Source organism: Diprion similis, chromosome 3, assembly GCF_021155765.1.
Source record: "Diprion similis isolate iyDipSimi1 chromosome 3, iyDipSimi1.1, whole genome shotgun sequence".
NCBI lineage: Eukaryota > Metazoa > Arthropoda > Insecta > Hymenoptera > Diprionidae > Diprion > Diprion similis.
The window spans coordinates 16788378-16806239 of record NC_060107.1 but is presented as its reverse complement, the minus strand read 5'-3'; the positions used below and the strand labels follow the sequence as shown (position 1 = coordinate 16806239).

Here is a 17862-nt window from a genome sequence, read left to right as displayed (position 1 = left end):
AGAAGAAATTGAACGAACGTGTTGGTTTACTACATATATCTAATGTCATTACCAAGAATGGCGCGCAAGTGACCCTCCAGAGTTGACAGAATGGTCGATTTGATCTCGTTGACAGTCTTTCCGAGGAACTGCTCGCTGGCCGTGTGCAGAAGTTCGTCAGCCTTCATGATCTTACATTGGGCGACCCCGGTCACGGTCAATGGTACGCCTTGAGCGGTCTCCACGTACTCGCAGCGGGGGTTCAAGGTCATCACTTCGAGAGACAGCCGCTGAACATCCGTAACGAACCACCAGGTGAACGCGTAGCCACCCACGATGGTCCGTTTTCTCATGGAGCCACAGCATCCCCCTGTAGAGAGAATGGGCATATTAGACGAGTTATTCATTTCGAATATGCGAATCGACTTACAACTTTCGATTTTTATCGTAATGAAATATTATGTGATTTTAGAGCACGAGTGAATTTCAGGTAGAACCATAAACACACTATTAATATCAAGGTGTTTGGTAGTGTGATTTCGTATTGGATGATACTTTGACCGTCATTTTGGGTAAATTTAACGAGTATCAAGGCACAGAGAACGTCCAGCATGGTGTAAATCTTTCACTTTTTGTGGAGTGCCACGAGAATTTAAGAATTTAAATATTATCAGGTATAGTATATTTAGGATTGGCATTGGAATTGATGATCAACTGATCGATTTATGTAAATTTAGCAGACATTTGTATATATTATTTATAATTCAGCCAGACAGAGAAAATATCTGCGTTATTAGATTCTTCTTTCGTGATATTTAGTCAATGTATAGAGTGAAATTTATGATGACAAACTGTTTTCATGGTTGGAAATGACTCGGTTAGTGGTGTAGTAATTTTACCATCATCAGATGCGCTCCTTGAGTGTTTAAGGATTTTAATTTTAGCAATTGTTTTTTCTAACCCTTCATGAAAAGTACATTGAATAAAAAATATCGGAGCTAACAAAGGAGAATAATTGTTACAGTTCTTATCACAGTGCAGTGTATAGTTAATATACCTTTTGAAGATAAAAAATCAAAAGGAATTTAAAAAGTCTTTCCAAATGGATCTTCATACTGCTTATTTCTCTTATAACTGCAATTTTTGGCTTCATTGAATTCGTTTGGTTTATACTGTAATTCTTAATAACACCAATTTAAAAATGGTTTGTAAGAGAAAATGACTATGGGAAACGGAAGAATAAAATGGCGGAGAAGGTGTCTGAAAAAATGATCGTCAAACCGTTCCTAACAATATAATGCTATCAGATTTAAGATAACGTGCCGGAAATGATTGAAGGAGATTTTCAAATGAAACTTCGAACACCATAACGACTTTAACATGTAACTATTTTTATAGAAGTGATATAAGGATTTTTTCATACACAGTTCAGCAAAATAAGCGATAAGATGCAAATAACGGGAACAAAGTGAGAATATTTTTTAATTAAATTTTACTGAAGGGGTAATTTTTCATCTTAAACCTATTTTCTAAAATGGCCGCCATTTCTGACCTTCCGTTCAGGAAGAAATTCCAGAGTCCTATGTGAAAGAAAATGTATTCAAAATTGCCCTCGACTTGAATGTAATTTTAAGTCAAGATAATAAAAACTGTTATTGTGATCATAAAAGTGGTCAGAATTACTATATTTTGGGTAGCCTCGACCATAAATCAAGTTGGGGACCCGTACACCATGTTTTTCTGTCAGGTGCGTATTGTTTTTCACGTTCAAAATACGCAGGATTTTTTTTATATGAAAAATTGTTATTTTATTAAAAGGAAAAACGAGGATGGTATAAGAGAAAAAAAGTGATTTTTCAGTAAAATCACTGCTATTTTGGTGAAAATCGGAAATTCGAAAAATCCTTCGTTCAATCAGCAGATGTCGATGTCTTCTGGCAGAATAATTTTTTTCGTATGTTTCAGATATGGCGTTGTCAAATTATCGTGGTGACGGCATGATAAAAGTTTTCGGGGAATTGCTGTACCGTGTCATTTTTCAAATATATCTTGACAAAAAACTATATTTATGTATTTTGAGTTCGATAATTGTGCTATGAAATCACGCTCTGTTTTCGATTAAAAAATGCACGGTAATTGTGAAAACAATTCGTAAATTTTGCCTTTCACAACTGCATATAAATAACCCTTCAACCTAATAGGTGACACCTCAGTATAATTACATAACGGTCACACGGGGGTCACGTGATATTTTGTTTCCAAAATGAGTTCTAAGAATATCTAAAAAATCTAGGTATTGTTTAAAGATCGCAGAAAAAACTCTCTCAGTTTCCTAACGTTTTTAATTAATTCATATTCCATTAATTTTTTTGGAGTGAAATTCACCCCGAGTGACGTATTCGGCTTAAACAAATTCCAGTTATGTCTGAGAATTCGTGTTTTCTTTTCCTTCGCGCTAATTTGACTCAATAAAGAACCCCTGATCCTACGTGAGCTTCGTCACGTGCGCTTATTCGATTTGTTGCCTACCTCCTTTGTGAATCCTTAAAAGAGAAGCGGAAACTCATAGTGGGTCAAATACACTCGCTCGGTCTACATCACAGAGAATCTCTTACAAGTTTTCACTTGTGCTTTCATTCGGCGTATTGCCAGTAGCGTTTTCTAGCAGAGCAAGAAAATTGACTTGCCCAAGTGTCTGGTCACTAGTTATCGTCATTTTATATATCGATCGCAGCTTGCTCTTTAATATTTCAAAGCATGCGCTTAGGACTTGTTTTATATTGTAGAAACATTAATTACAACAAATCGTCAGTATAATATTGATTCACGAAATACAAAATTTTTTGAGGAGAAAAGAAGACAAAAAAAGAAAAATCAGTTGACAAAACTTACTAATTAGATGATAAATTCTATGAAGAATTGAGTGGAAGTTTCGAAGTCCCCAGATCAGTTATTATAGCTTCACCTTTTTTGTTAACATTAACGGTACTGGCTATAACAAGAAACCGGTGAATGCCGCAATAAAAAAAAGTATGTCGACGCTATAATTCATGTAGCAACAAAACTGAATATACCGCAAAGAAAAAGTTTGCGTTACGAAGATGATTGCTTAAAAATGCTGATATGGCAAAAGAATTTTATACAAGTTCTGACGTGTTCAGTATAGGGATTATCTGTTAGTTTTATGTAAGCTACCAGAATTTTTAGAAAACAGTCGTCAAGGTAGCAAGAAAAGCATTTACAAAATGGGACACAGATGGCGTACAATGTCCTTTGACCATTAATTTGTTTACTAAAAGTAGGATAAAAGTGAACCAATTATCACTCCACAGTAAAATTCTTGAGTACTAACGGAATTGAGCAAAATGGATGCCTGATAGAGTTAATTTGACATTGCGAAAAATGTCGGTTCGAAAAGCATTGTTGGTTCTGAATCGGTAAAATGATGTAATGATTTTATTGATTGTGTGAAGTAATAATTCTTCAGAAGGTTCGTGAAGGTTACGCAGGACGCGTCTTACGATCATTAGTTTGGACAGCGCTTCGTTTTCGTCAGCTGAATACCTTATAGCGCTTGCGTTTACTGTTAGTCAGTCTCGATTACAGAGTCGATGGTAGTTTGAGTTTGTGACACACAGCCATGTTGTTACAAATGACGCAATATTGGTGACTTCAGGATGAAATCCATGAGAACCAGTCTGCAGTTTAAGCTTATTGTTATATGTAGCTAAACAGGATTGGATCATTACGGACACTTAATATCACTCGGGGAGAATTAGCACAGTTTTTAAACCGTAAAAAATTGAAAGTTTCTGACTAAAATTTTATCCTCTTTTCAGTGAGAAGTACGAAAATTGAGCATTATGCTTGCGAAACTGATACTGTTCAATATTTTCTGTCTTCTAATTTTTCTTGGAAACAAAAACTACTGCAACTAGTAATAAAAAAAAAAAACATCCTGCTAACGAGCCATTTGTTCTTCATCTGTGCATGAAGATGAACATCAACATTCTAGAACTATTTGTATCTTGAAAGCACATGGGTGTTGTTCTACTTCGGTCAATTGAGCGATGGTAAAGAAATGGCGGGTAAATGGTAGAACGCGTGAAAACAGGGGAAAAATTGAATGGTAAAAATCTCTCGCAAGAATATGGAAGAAAAGAAGTGAACGTGCGCCGATACACGCTTATACCTTGTATAGGACACCAGGGAGAGGACTGGAGGTGCTCGGTCTACCGGAAGACGAGAGGAGGGAGCTGTTGACCGTTATGAGGCGTAAACCGGGTCTGTGCAGGTACAGCGGGGTTCTGAATGAATAGACTCAGCATCATGATCATCACCCGGGCAAGGCCACGGTCAGTGTGTTGTCGGGTCTCTGGAATGTCGGACGCGACATTGAGTGTCGATGGTTGAGTGTCAGAGTGGTTGTCGAGGGAATAAACTTCTTGCTGAGCTTGTGACGATGCTGAAAGGGCAGTGAAATCGGCCATCATGCCATGAATCAGGGAATCCTCGAAGCCGATGTGCAAGGTTGTTCGCAAGGCTTGATTTTCACGCTGATGGAAGGAAACTTGGAGTTCCGGAATTTCGGATTTGGATTGACTGGTTGGGTAAATACTTGGAGTGCTCCGATTTGAAACTCTAAATTTATTCTGTACTTCGAGCTGGAACTTGAAGAATCACCGCTGCGTAAACGGAGTATCAATTTCGCTTCTGTTAGCACGATGGATAGCGCTGTAATTACTGGGTAAATTGTTGTGGTAACAGGAAAGGGGATAGTATTCTGAGTTGATGTATTACAGACGCAGCAAGTATACAAGTTTGATTGAAAATCCAAATAGAAATTATCGTGACACTTGGTCGTCGCTCTTAACGGTGACCCGAAAACCTATATTTCAATGTTCTTTAGTCTCAAAGTATCGAACAATCGAAGCGTTTTTCAGGTGTCGAAAGATGCATTTGAATTTGTCGGTAATGCTAGGGCGCCGATGAAACAGCATATTCTAATCAACCGGAAGTGATCAATTGGGCTAAATTTATTACACAACTCGGTAATAGTTACGTAACTTATTTGACCACTCCAGAAAGTACAGCAAAGATTGGCATTCAAATCGGTGGCAGGTATTCAAATCACGTGCGACTTACGGTACACACCACGCCACTGTTACTTTGAACCGTAATCTTTTTTCCTACGTGCGATTCGTCACACATTGATTAACACAATGTCAAAAATCGGTCTGTTAATTTGATGTGATTTTCACGCATTTGAGACTATTTGCGATTCAACAAATAGTATGCAACCCGATTTTGAAATTTAAAAATACAGGCATACTACTTGTGGTGAAATTAGATCAGGTGGAGAAAATTATACTCGATGGAGATTTTATGTGTGAGGTCAAAAGACTTTAATTCAATTCAAGTTACTTGTAGTAACTTAATGTGAATTATTAATGTGATGTTTATTGAAGCTACTTCATCAAGTTGAAAGACTTTAATTGAATTGGAATGACTTTAAATAACTTTCAATGACTTCGAGTGATTTTAGAAGGTTAAGAGATTTCAACAGAATTTAAATAGCTTCAAATTTTTTTCAGTACTTCAACTGACTTCACGTGAATTCGTATAAGTTCACATAATTTCAAGTTGCTTCATAAAGTCAAACAAATTTAATTCGAAAGATCTAACGCGACGTCAAATGACTCAAAGTGATTTTCTCAAATCAAAGGGCCTTAAATTACTTCTAATCACTCGATATGACTTAGAATTACTTCAACTGATTTTATCTGAATTCACGTAATTCCAATCGAATTGAACTAACTTATCCTCACTTATAGTGGTTAATTTAACATTTTCTTTACATGTAACGTGATTTGAAACACATAAACCACTCGATTCGGCATGTTATTATCTTCCCCAGGACAAGTGAAAGAATGTTACGCATTGAAGAATCTAGATATACTTGGCGATCACGTCCCACGGATCTATTAGTAGTCATCAGCCGGCTGACAAATTGCAGTAGGTGACAGCTGCGGTAGGGGCTTGGATTTTGAGGTGGTAGAAAGTTTCCCCTCCTGAGGATGGATATCATCCTCGTTCGCCTGTTGTGAAAATGGAGCCAGTCACACCACGTCTGTCTTTCAGGGATTACCGAATTGAATTAAATTTTTCAAGCGCGTTGTCAAATGTGTCGGTCACAACACGAGCTCAATATACGTTCAATGATTTATCGAAAATTTCATCAATGATAATGACAACTATTGTGATGGTCAGAAATGATTAGATTTTATGACAACGTGAGTGACGCTTTTATTACGATTGAGACAAATTCGGTCGATTCCAGTTTGCGGTGTTTTTTTTTTAAATCATCAAGTTTCATTTGTACGTCGACTGATGGTAATTAACAGTAATTTCATGGAATTCAGTGTTTTAGTAGCGAGATAAATTCGAAGATATAATAATTAATGTAAGTAAAAGACAGAAGCGAAAGGTCTTTTTTTATTCTGTGATTACTGGAATAATTGTGTTTTACATAAAATTTATGTTTTGATTGTTTTCTTGATAATCGCTCTCATTCAAACAATTTTCACCCAAAACTGTCCAGATTAACGATGTAAATGAATGTCAGAATCAAAAAATTATTAGAACAGTTAACTGATCATTTCGATGTATTAAAGTAGTAGAATGCAATTATCAATTATATGGACTAGTATAATTTTTTTGGAATAACTTTTATCAAATCTTTAATGAGTAAGAAAAATTTGGATATCCCGCAGATTACGGTCAAATTTTTTTCATCAAGTTCACAATCAGTTAAAAACACATCTTCGTAATCATTTTTCACCCAGTTATTTGCAAGTTGAATCGCAGTTCAACATATTACAGCAGATTGTTATTAACAAAAAAAGTTTTATTAATTATATTCGCTTACAACAGTGATTTTTAAAATTATTCTCATAAAATACTTGGTACAAAAAATCTATATTGATCCAACACTTGGATTTCCCTTGAATATTTATCACTGATATAATTATTATTATAATAACGATTTTATGTGGTTTCGCAGAGAAAAGCTTGAAGCGAACCAGCAAAAATGAGTGGCGTAGCCGGTCTCCCGGTACTTCTAGGTGGTGCATTGAGTTCTGCAGCCGGAAATCTTGCCTGGTTCTTTCCAGTATTAGCTGCAGCGATAGCTTACTTTCAGTTCGAAGTAATGGACCCGGAATCGAGGCCGATCGACGTACCGACAGAACTTCTCTTGCCAGCGTACGATTTCATAGTAATTGGAGCAGGATCAGCAGGTACGTTATGAGTAGTATTGGGCACCGCCTGGTTACCATTGAGAATTAATTAGATTTTAATTACAAATTACATTTGTATTTTGTAATTAAGATTAGATAAAATGTAAATGTACCTTATGATTGGTAATTGACGCGTTACAATTTTACATCACAAAAAAACGTAGCAAACCAAATCCAGCCCCCCCCCCCCAAATCCTCCACCACTCAAATCAACTTCAAATATTTCGAAAACATTTACCTAATTTTTTCAGATTTCTACCTCAACTCTGGGATAATCCACTTTGTGGATAATATTCAAAAAAATCTGTAACTGCGAGGTTTTAGTGAGGTTTAGTGAGCGAGGTTTTTTTTTAATTGATAAATATCAAAAAATTTATACCTTCCCCTTTCGAAGCTTGTATTTCGGAAACTACTGATTTTTGGGACTTGTGTCCAGAAGAACTTTTGATCGGGAGGATATGTACTATAACATACTGAAAATCCAGCCAATTTCCCGCGTCACCACCATATTGGTTGGGTTAAGTCGGACGAAGTGTAGCGTTTCATTTGTCATAATCTGATTGATGAGAATCGAAATGTGAATTACCAAGAGTATGACCGAAAATTTTTCGCAGGTATTAATATTATTCCGGAAGACTTTCTCCGGTCACATTACAATTTACCAATATTCTATTGCAGCCGTGTTGATTGTTTCGGGTTTTGAATAACGCATTACACTGTGCATAATCAGATTGCCTTGATATAGTTGCGCTAATTTGGTTTACAGTGAACGTGTTTTAAATATATTGCGAAATAATTTTAGAACACAGGAAAGAAAACCGCCGCTATATTACCATATTGTCGATATTCTACTAGAATTTGAATCACTGCCAGAGAAAGTTGATGACGCACATACATGTGTTTCATCCACACTCGGTTTACTCTTCGTTCGTCACTTTACATCTATTGCGAACACGTAATCAACGCCGACATTATTTATCAGCAAAAAGTCGGAAATTAGTTTTACCCTGAATTCCGCAACATGTCCGTATTCTTTGATGAAATATTTATGTGCACGTGCAGTTTGCCTCACAACAGTGTCAATGTCATCGTACAGTATACAACACGTGCAAAGATCTTTCTTGCTCAATGCTGTAGTCGTATATTTTATATACATCCGTGACAAAAATTTCATGCATCAAAAGTGATAAGAATAAATAATTATACTGTTCAAAATTAATTACTATAATTTCACTGTTAAACTTCTATATGCGAACGCAATCTGTATATTTATTACATATGTTGTTAAACTGATACTGGAATAATATGAGCTTTTAATAACGATTTTTCCAAGCTTCCTGATAATCTGCACTCTGATCTTTTATCTAATTTTTGCTAGGATTACTTAATGTTTTTTTTTTTATGACGGTTTATTTTTTTTATATATCTTCAATGATGCAAACATATCGGAATAGCTTGATGGTATGGGAAAATCATTTTATAGGAGCGGTTGTGGCAAGTCGCCTTTCGGAAGTAGAAGATTGGAATGTTTTAGTACTGGAAGCTGGGGGAGATGAAACAGAGATTTCAGACGTCCCTTTACTCGCTGGTTATTTACAACTCAGTCAGCTCGACTGGAAGTATAAAACGGAACCGCAAGGAGATTCATGTTTGGGTATGTTGAAAAAATAAGGTGGGCAAAATAATTCAATTCGCAAATTTTGATGACATGATATTTTTGAAGTGAATTTCTGCTGCCAATATTTGCTCTTTCGTTCAAGTCCTTTATCTACGTAATACTTAGAAAGAAACCATTATAGGTCAAAATGTGTCTTTTCAAATTTAGAAGAACTTTTCTGGATTTGATTCAGCAAAACTTTTCTACGAAAATGGAAATTGTCGAAGCAAAGATACTTCCATTATGTTATCAGTATCAAAATAATCAAAAAAATAGTACATTATGTAACAAGGGAATAAAGATGAAGATTATTCCAGGGGGTGAGTTTACTACCTGAGCGAAGTGAGGACAGTAATCACGAGAGGGATTAATCGACTTTATTTCCGTATTGCTTATAGTATTTCATTTCTGAACTCGACTGTGGCAACTTTTTTTTCTTGAAAAGTGGTCAATCCATTAGCGGGAGAAAAGTTTTTCTATTTTTCTCTCGCAAATGCGGGAACAAAGTATAAGAAGAAATCATATGTTACTTTTATCCCGCTTCTCAAGCCAATAAAGTCGTCATTGCAGTTGACTCAGGAATAAAGTACAAAATTAAAAGAAAAGAAATATTCAAGAGACTTTTTCATTCCAGCAATGCAAAACGGTCGGTGCAACTGGCCACGTGGCAAAGTGATAGGAGGCAGCAGTGTGCTGAACTACATGCTGTACCTGCGAGGAAACAGGAAAGACTACGACACGTGGGAGGCGCAAGGTAATCCCGGTTGGGGTTCGGACCAGGCGCTGTACTACTTCAAGAAGTCAGAAGACAACCTGAATCCCTACCTGGCGAAGACGTCGTATCATTCGACGGGGGGATATCTGACTGTCCAGGAGGCACCGTGGCACACGCCACTGGCAGCGGCGTTTGTGCAGGGGGGTCAGGAAATGGGATACGCCAACCGTGACATAAACGGAGCGTACCAAACGGGCTTCATGATAGCCCAGGGGACGATAAGGCGCGGTAGTCGTTGCTCGACGGGAAAGGCTTTCCTGCGACCGGCCAGACTGCGGAAGAACCTGAACGTTGCCATGCACTCTCATGTCACTCGAGTTCTCGTTGACCCCACCTCGAAGAGGACCTATGGTGTAGAGTTTCTTAGGGACGGTAAGCTGCACCGAATCAGAGCGAAAAAGGAAGTCATTGTCTCCGGGGGCTCAGTCAACTCCCCACAGATTCTAATGCTGTCCGGCATCGGGCCACGTGAGGACTTGATTCAGCATAACATCCCTGTGATACAGGTAAAGGTTTTTATGATAAGCACAGGCTAGTCACTCAATTGAAATTTCAAAAATTCGTGACTGTTCTCTGGTTCCCTGACTACTTGCTTGGACACTCTCAATACTTTTACTATATTTTCAAAAAAGTTGGAATTTCATAATTCGTTCGTGAAAACAGACGGATTTAAGTGTTAGTAGGTACGAAATTCTGGTTTTTGATAGACGTATTTATATTGTTACTGATGTTATCATCATCATCGTTCAATTAGGTGAATACTTATACTTAAGGGAAAACAGTTTATAGTGACAATAATTTCTTTGAACACTTTTGAGCGAATGTAATACCGTTCTTCTGTTTTATTACCATTCCTACCATATACCGTCATTCCCCATCTGTACCATCGTTTCTAATGTTTTACGTAAAATTCAATGACAAAACAGGATCTTAGGGTGGGGTACAACCTTCAAGACCACGTGGGGCTTGGCGGACTGACATTCATGGTCAACCAGGAAGTCTCCATGGTCGAGAATAGACTTCATAGTGTCCCTGCGGTGATGCAGTACGCCGTTCTCGGTGACGGGCCACTGACGGTTCTCGGTGGTGTCGAGGGCCTGGCCTTCGTTAATACAAAGTACGCTAACGCTTCGGACGACTTCCCCGACATCGAGTTGCACTTTATTTCTGGCTCGACGAACTCCGATGGCGGTCGGCAAATTCGCAAGGCTCACGGACTGACGGAGCGGTTTTACAACGCCGTGTTCGGGCCCATCAGCAACAAGGATACCTGGAGCGTCATTCCAATGCTGCTGCGTCCCAGAAGCAAAGGGGTTATTAAATTACGAAGTAAAAACCCCTTCGATTACCCGCTCATCTATCCGAATTACTTTAAGGACCCGTTTGACATGGCGACGCTTGTTGAGGGCGTCAAAATAGGCGTAGCTCTCAGCCGGACAAAGTCCTTTCAGCGATTTGGCAGCGAGCTCAACCCGATTCAGTTCCCTGGGTGCCAACAGGTGCCCCTTTACACCGATGCGTATTGGGAGTGTATGATTAGGTACTATTCCGTGACCATTTACCACCCTGTTGGCACCTGTAAAATGGGGCCTTATTGGGACCCAGAGGCAGTTGTCGACCCCCAATTGAAGGTCTATGGCGTTTCCGGGCTCAGGGTCATCGACGCTTCAATCATGCCCAATCTCGTCAGTGGCAACACCAATGCTCCAACCATCATGGTAGGCGAAAAGGGATCCGACATGATCAAGGAACAGTGGCTGAGGCGAAAGACTTAAATACGTTTGGACTTGAAGGACTGACTGCATTTTTTCAGTACTGGTTTTCGAAGTGTGATCGAAAATTTTACACGTTCTTGTAATATTTACACGATTGTTCGGTGGATTACGAAAAACCTCATTCCGAGTAGCAGAAAGCAATTTAAAAGGTTATTTGTGTCATTTTTTTAATCTTGGTTAGATAGTGAAAGATAATAAATTTTGACATCGAATCAAAAAAAATTAACTTTTACACTTGAATTGAATACCAATTTACTTAAAGATGTGAGATGTAATGTTAACACGTATGACAGCAATATAGTGTCGCGCCACCGCCTTTCATCAGCTCATCGTTTAGCTCAATGCTACGAATGCAGAGATATAGAAAATTCAGTGCAAGCTATTAAACTTTTGTGAGTTAACAAAGAGTGAAACATGCCCTTAAAATCATTCTTGCAATCAAACACGAGGACTCGATTAGCATAGTACATTTGCTGCCTTCAGATGGCAGCTTTAGATATTTTGGATCCCAATAGTATTTGGTTACTATAGATACGTTTAGTTTGTAAGTTATGCTGTACAATAGAAATAATTTTGACGGGAAATCCAGTGCATCGTGAAAGTTACAGCGACAATTTGTAATTTGACAATAAGATAACGGAACTTGTGTTGCACAACTGTACTGTAAATGCTCGGTCACTGTACTGTCATTGTAAATAATTATTGTATTTTTATTCCGAGAAAAGCTATGTCTATAATGCATGTTATATACACCATTAGCTTGTAAATAAACGAATTTGTATGAGTGAGTAATGATGTCCTTGGATTAATAATAAACGTAAAACGTAGGTGATACCTTGAAACTCCGCTTCCTGTATATTATTTACTCTTGCTTATAAAATCATTACAGTTTTAGGGGTGAAATTATAAGTAGCACGGAAGAAAAACGGTTCTTTTCTATACTGATGAAAAGAGAAATATATAACGAAAAAACTAGTGTTGTATAAACTAACATTATGGAAGTAAATTAAATGTAATGTCACTGTTTGCGCAATTTGAGTAATTGCCAGTAGAAAATTGCATCTTTTGCTTGGAGTTACTCCAGTTGAATAACGAGGTGCCTTCGCTGCATTTTTATGCATAACAGTTCACTCCAATTCAAGATGGCTGAGAAAAAGTTGCATTGCTATCCAGTCTTGTCTATTTTTCTCAGTTATGGTTATTCGAAGAAAAATTGTCCATAGTGTCACATTTTTCGTAAGCCTGGGGTTATAAAGTATTAAAGAGCCGGGACTATGAACAGAATATTCGAAGCCTCACACATTTTTGTTTCTAATCATGTTTCATTAAATACCTGAAAATTTTCCCGATACAGATTCTGTTTACAAAATATAAAGAAATTTGTTGTATCGCTTCGTGTATGAAAATCAGTAAAATAAAGGTCAAGGAAAAGACGTCTTGAAATTTTCTCAGATTTTTAAAAACAATCGGTAACAAATAACTTGCGCAACATGATGTATTGCGGTTTTTCATTGATACACGTCCTTTACGTAAAAAAAAACTTTAAAAAGAATTTATACTTACTCTTGACGTAATCAAACGGTCGTAAAAATGATTAAACGTACGGTTTCAAGAGAATACGTCATTTTAAGCATTTTACCCATTTGAATTTGCAATTTAATTTTTTTTCTGTGTTTAGCAAGCTATTTTACCAGGAATTCGAAATTTTCGGATTAGAATCTCAATGGGGTTATTTATTTCAATAATATGCAATAATAGACAGCCAAGACAGCTAGAGTTTATACAAACCTAGGCATTAAGAATTTAGGCATGTTATTACACAACATTTCAGAACTCTTGAGTAGTGCGAGTCTTCTGAATAAACATATTAACGTAGCATGTACACTAAGGTGTTTCAAATTTTTTTTTTTTTTTTCAACTCTTACCCTCTCAAATGTTTCTATTTGATGTAAAAAAAATCCTCACCAAATGTGAGCCCTATAGCTCAACTCTAAGGGGTCGCTATTTTTATTTTAGTTTCCCATTTAGGTATAACATGGAAAAAATTTTGTTTTCATTAAAATTGAATTTACACATAATTAACGCAATTTTTTACAAAAAACCAATTTATATTCTTAAAGTTGAGTCTTTGAGCTTTACAGAACTCTAAGACAAAGTATGATTATCTGTACAAGAAGACTAGTTACAGCAATTTAAAAATGACTAAATTTTGAAATTTGAAATTTCATATGATTATCTTTACAAGAAGACTAGTTACAGCAATTTAAAAATTGCTAAATTTTGAAATTATGAAATTTCGAAATTTAGTAATTTTTAAATTGCTGTAACTAGTCTTCTTGTAAAGATAATCATACTTTGTCTTAGAGTTTTGTAAAGCTCAAAGACTCAACTTTAAGAATATAAATTGGTTTTTTGTAAAAAATTGCATTAATTATGTGTAAATTCAATTTTAATGAAAAAAGAATTTTTTCCATGTTATTTAAATGGGAAACTAAAATAAAAATAGCCACCCCTTAGAGTTGAGCTATAGGGCTCACATTTGGTGAGGATTTTTTTTTACATCAAATAGAAACATTTGAGAGGGTAAGAGTTGAAAAAAATTTTTTTTTTTTGAACACCCTAATGTACACTATTTTTGTGTCTTAAAAATATTATCAAAAATACCAACGTTGTCCGTTTCTGGTTGTGTTATAGTATTGGAGAAAAATTTTTACCCAATAAAACATATTCCCGAAGGTAAAAAAAAATAAAAAACCACTGCTTTGGGACGGAAAAACCCGGAATTGAAAAGTGGCCTATGCAGAGAAATATACGTTTAGAGGAAATTTTATAATTTAATTATATGACGATCCGATCAGTGTAGTATGTACTCTAGCACCCAATGGCTTCTTTCAATGAATTTTGGACGTTATTATCTGAAATTCAAAAATGTTTTATACATGGCATATAGACATTGTTTGTGTGTATTCTCGTTCATGATGAGCGTGTCAAAATTTATTTAAAAACTTCGCGAATACAAATATAAAGTTTTCGTTACAAGTATGAAAAAAAGCATTGCGGTATTCGTATCTTCGCTTCAAATTCGTATCTGCAATAAAGTCCAGAACCCACTTGCCTCTTGAAAACAAACACTGCATGTCCCTGGCCACGAAAGGTAAACTTTGAATCTGCTGACACAGCAAAACTCGGCGGTAGTGCATACGGCGTTGTTTATGAAGTGTCAGTCGACCACGCGGTTTCCCGGGTGATTGAGTGGAATTGCACCATTGCGGTTGCATATTAATTGATTAAGTCGGCTGAACAATTATTTCTTCGAGAATAATGATTCTATGTCACTTAGGCGTGCTAGAAGCAGCGGATTTAAAACGGTGAAATTGTCATATCCATTGTGTGAATTGTCACATCCAAAAAGTGAAGTGAAAACAAGAGACATTCAAGATGACAATCATGGGCGCGTATTCGGCGGCGCGAATAGCTCTGTCGTACGGTCCGGAGCTGAGTTTCCTGGTGTTCCTCAGGTTCATGATAGTGCTGATGCGACAGGATATAATTGACAGAAATAACCGCGTGCAGATCGTATCGACGAGGAAGATGTATGCCAGCTATGATTTCATCGTGATTGGCGGAGGTTCGGCGGGCTGCGTGGTGGCCAACAGACTGTCGGAGAACCTGAATTGGACGGTTTTGCTGCTTGAGGCAGGAGGTGATGAGACTGTTTTGTCCGATGTGCCAGTGGTCTTCCCAACCCTTCAGTTGACCGCGATGGACTGGCAGTTCAAGACGGAGTCCTCGACGAATTACTGCCAGGGGATGATCAACAACCAGTGTAACTGGCCCAGAGGCAAGGTGCTGGGTGGTAGTAGCGTCCTCAATGCTATGTTGTACGTCCGCGGAAATCGACGAGACTACGACCAGTGGAGGGACATGGGGAACCCGGGGTGGAGTTATGACGAGGTTCTGCCCTACTTCAAGAAATCTGAGAACGTGATGATCCCTGGCCTCGCCGAGTCGCCCTTCCACGGTACTGGCGGGTATCTAAACATCGAACGTTTTCGGTACAACACACCGATCGCCAAGCATTTCCTCAACGCTGGTCGTGACATGGGTTACGAGGAAACCGACGTCAATGGCGCAACTCAGACCGGTTTCACTTACTCCCAGGGAACCCTGCGAGAAGGGTTGCGATGCAGCACGGCGAAAGCCTTTCTACGTTCGGCATCTCGCCGGAAAAATCTCCACGTCAGTGCCCATTCAACGGTAGAGAAAATCCTTATTCACGAGACCACGAAGACCGCTTATGGCGTCAGGTTTCGAAGAGGCACTCGAAACTACGTCGTTTACGCCAGGAACGAGGTTATACTCTCTGCCGGAACCGTGCAGTCGCCGCAGGTGCTCATGCTCTCGGGAATCGGACCCAAGGAGCACCTCGAGGAGGTCGGGGTTCGGGTCATTCATGACAGCCCTGGCGTTGGGAAGAATCTTCAGGATCACGTAGCCATCGGTGGACTTACTTACCTAATCGATTCACCTTCAGACTACCCAGAGGGAACGGGTTTCTGCTTTGTTGTGCCCAGATTTATGACCCTCAAGACCATCAAGCAATTCTTGGCCGAAAAGAAAGGACCTCTTTACAATGTTCCGGAATGCGAGGCCATGGGTTTTATAAACACGATGTAAATATCTTCAAGACAAATATTCAAGACGGTTCGAAGTCATTAATTCTATTCTCTTTCAGCTACGCCAATGAGACGATGGATTATCCCGATGTTCAGCTATTCCTCGCTTCAGTTGCAGACAATTCGGATGGCGGGCTGTTCGGGAAACGGGTATGTGGACTCAAGGACGATTTTTTTGCCAATATGTTCGAGGGAATCCTTTATGAAGATACCTACACCATCGTGCCGTTGTTAATGCGCCCGAAGAGCAGAGGTTACATCAAGTTGAGAGACGCAAATCCAAGGCAACATCCAATCATAGTTCCGAACTATTTCAGCGATCCGCATGATTTGGATATTCTGGTCAGTAAAGCTTCTCTTCGCAAACGTATTGTCCGAATTAATTAGTAGATCCAATTTCGACAACGTTTTTGCTGTGCAGGTCGAAGGGGCAAAAATTATCTATAACCTTAGTCAGACTCTGACTATGAAGAGACTTGGCGCTCGTCCAAATTCGAATAAAATACCGGAGTGTGCACACTTTGCTTTTCTTTCCGACGACTACTGGCGCTGCCATGCAAGGCATTACACGATGACGATTTATCATCCCACCAGCACTTGTAAAATGGGCCCATCCGATGACCCCATGGCTGTAGTGGATTCGCGGCTAAAGGTTTATGGTGTGCATGCACTGAGGGTAGTAGATGCTTCTGTGATGCCGAATATTGTGACGGGCAACACCAACGCGCCGACGATCATGATAGCTGAAAAAGCTGCTGACCTCATAAAGGAGGACTGGAAAGACATCTGCAATGAACCATTGACGAATGATTCAGTGGGCGATAAGAAGCAACTGAGGATTCTGGGCGTGCAAGCGTTGAGAAATAGACAATTCAAGCAGGATCAGCAGAAGGAGCAGATAATGATGGCATTTAGGGATAATCAAATTGACAGGTTTAGCAACAATGTTGGCAGTGGGAATTTGCGCATTGACCTTGAAGGCGATTCCGACTTTCCAGACGACGATTGCGAAAAGGAGGAATGGGAGAAGGAGGTGGATATGGTACACAATCAGTTGGAAGCTGTTAAGCTGAAACGCCATATTATCGACGACCAGTCTGGGGAGCAAAGTGGTTTTGAGATCGAAATTATACCGGATAAAGATGAAGGCGATTTCAATATTTATAAAATTTGGCAAAATTTCACAAAAACTTGTCTCACGACAAAATACGTGACTGACAATGATGCAAATGACTGTGCCGAAATACGAATTGACAAAACATAAATAAAGTTTAATATTCAAACAAAGTACATGTAACGAAATCTCCACGTAACTCGATGAATCATTTATTCAGTTTCGGTAAACGCAACGTGACTTCGTTATTGTGTAAGACGCAACAAATTCCGACATATTTAAGTTCTGTAAATATTTACTATATATAAACGTATTATGTAAATTTATTTATAATATGAAATTACATTCTATACCTGTCTGCCTCTGCCCGTATGATGTGGCAGTATTCAACTAATTTGATGAGTTTTATTATAACATCCCCAACTATCCAAACTGGCAAATTATCTACGTATGGTGGTCGTGAGAAACGTACCAATTGATAAAGACTGGAAGTATGTTTTCAGATAAGGTATTTAAAAATTATTAACTTAGCAAAGAGTAATGGTGCTATAAGACGTCTAGTTTATGTAAGGAATAATGCATACTTCA

The 17862-nt window shown here is 38.3% G+C and overlaps 3 protein-coding genes and 1 long non-coding RNA gene across 5 annotated transcripts in view; 2 read left to right on the top strand and 2 right to left on the bottom strand.

Moving 5' to 3' along the window:
- The window catches only part of LOC124416725 (flotillin-2), a 403676-nt gene that overhangs the window by 8943 nt on the left and 376871 nt on the right, over positions 1 to 17862 (bottom strand). Inside the window, exon 2 of the mRNA XM_046897988.1 lies at positions 53 to 349. Coding sequence (XP_046753944.1) covers positions 53 to 349 — 297 coding nt within the window. The remainder of the gene's footprint in view (positions 1 to 52; positions 350 to 17862) is intronic.
- Positions 2258 to 7773, bottom strand: LOC124416733. The gene is made up of 3 exons (XR_006930806.1): positions 7657 to 7773; positions 4860 to 4867; positions 2258 to 2268 (listed from the first exon to the last, which is right to left on the bottom strand). It is a non-coding gene; the product is annotated as an uncharacterized LOC124416733 (long non-coding RNA).
- On the top strand, positions 4285 to 12479 carry LOC124416713 (glucose dehydrogenase [FAD, quinone]-like). 2 transcript variants are annotated; one of them, XM_046897973.1, is made up of 5 exons: positions 4285 to 4589; positions 7043 to 7277; positions 8761 to 8931; positions 9569 to 10215; positions 10636 to 12479. In XM_046897973.1, the coding sequence occupies exons 2-5, from the start codon at positions 7070 to 7072 to the stop codon at positions 11482 to 11484; spliced, it is 1875 nt and encodes a 624-aa protein (XP_046753929.1). In that variant the 5' UTR covers positions 4285 to 4589; positions 7043 to 7069; the 3' UTR covers positions 11485 to 12479. The 2 variants fall into 2 exon arrangements, with proteins under 2 accessions (XP_046753929.1, XP_046753930.1); XM_046897974.1 differs by lacking the exon at positions 4285 to 4589 and adding an exon at positions 6424 to 6442.
- On the top strand, positions 14640 to 17684 carry LOC124416709 (glucose dehydrogenase [FAD, quinone]-like). Its single transcript, XM_046897969.1, has 3 exons — positions 14640 to 16157; positions 16220 to 16502; positions 16582 to 17684. Exons 1-3 carry the CDS (start codon positions 14923 to 14925, stop codon positions 17422 to 17424), a joined length of 2361 nt encoding a protein of 786 aa, XP_046753925.1. The 5' UTR covers positions 14640 to 14922; the 3' UTR covers positions 17425 to 17684.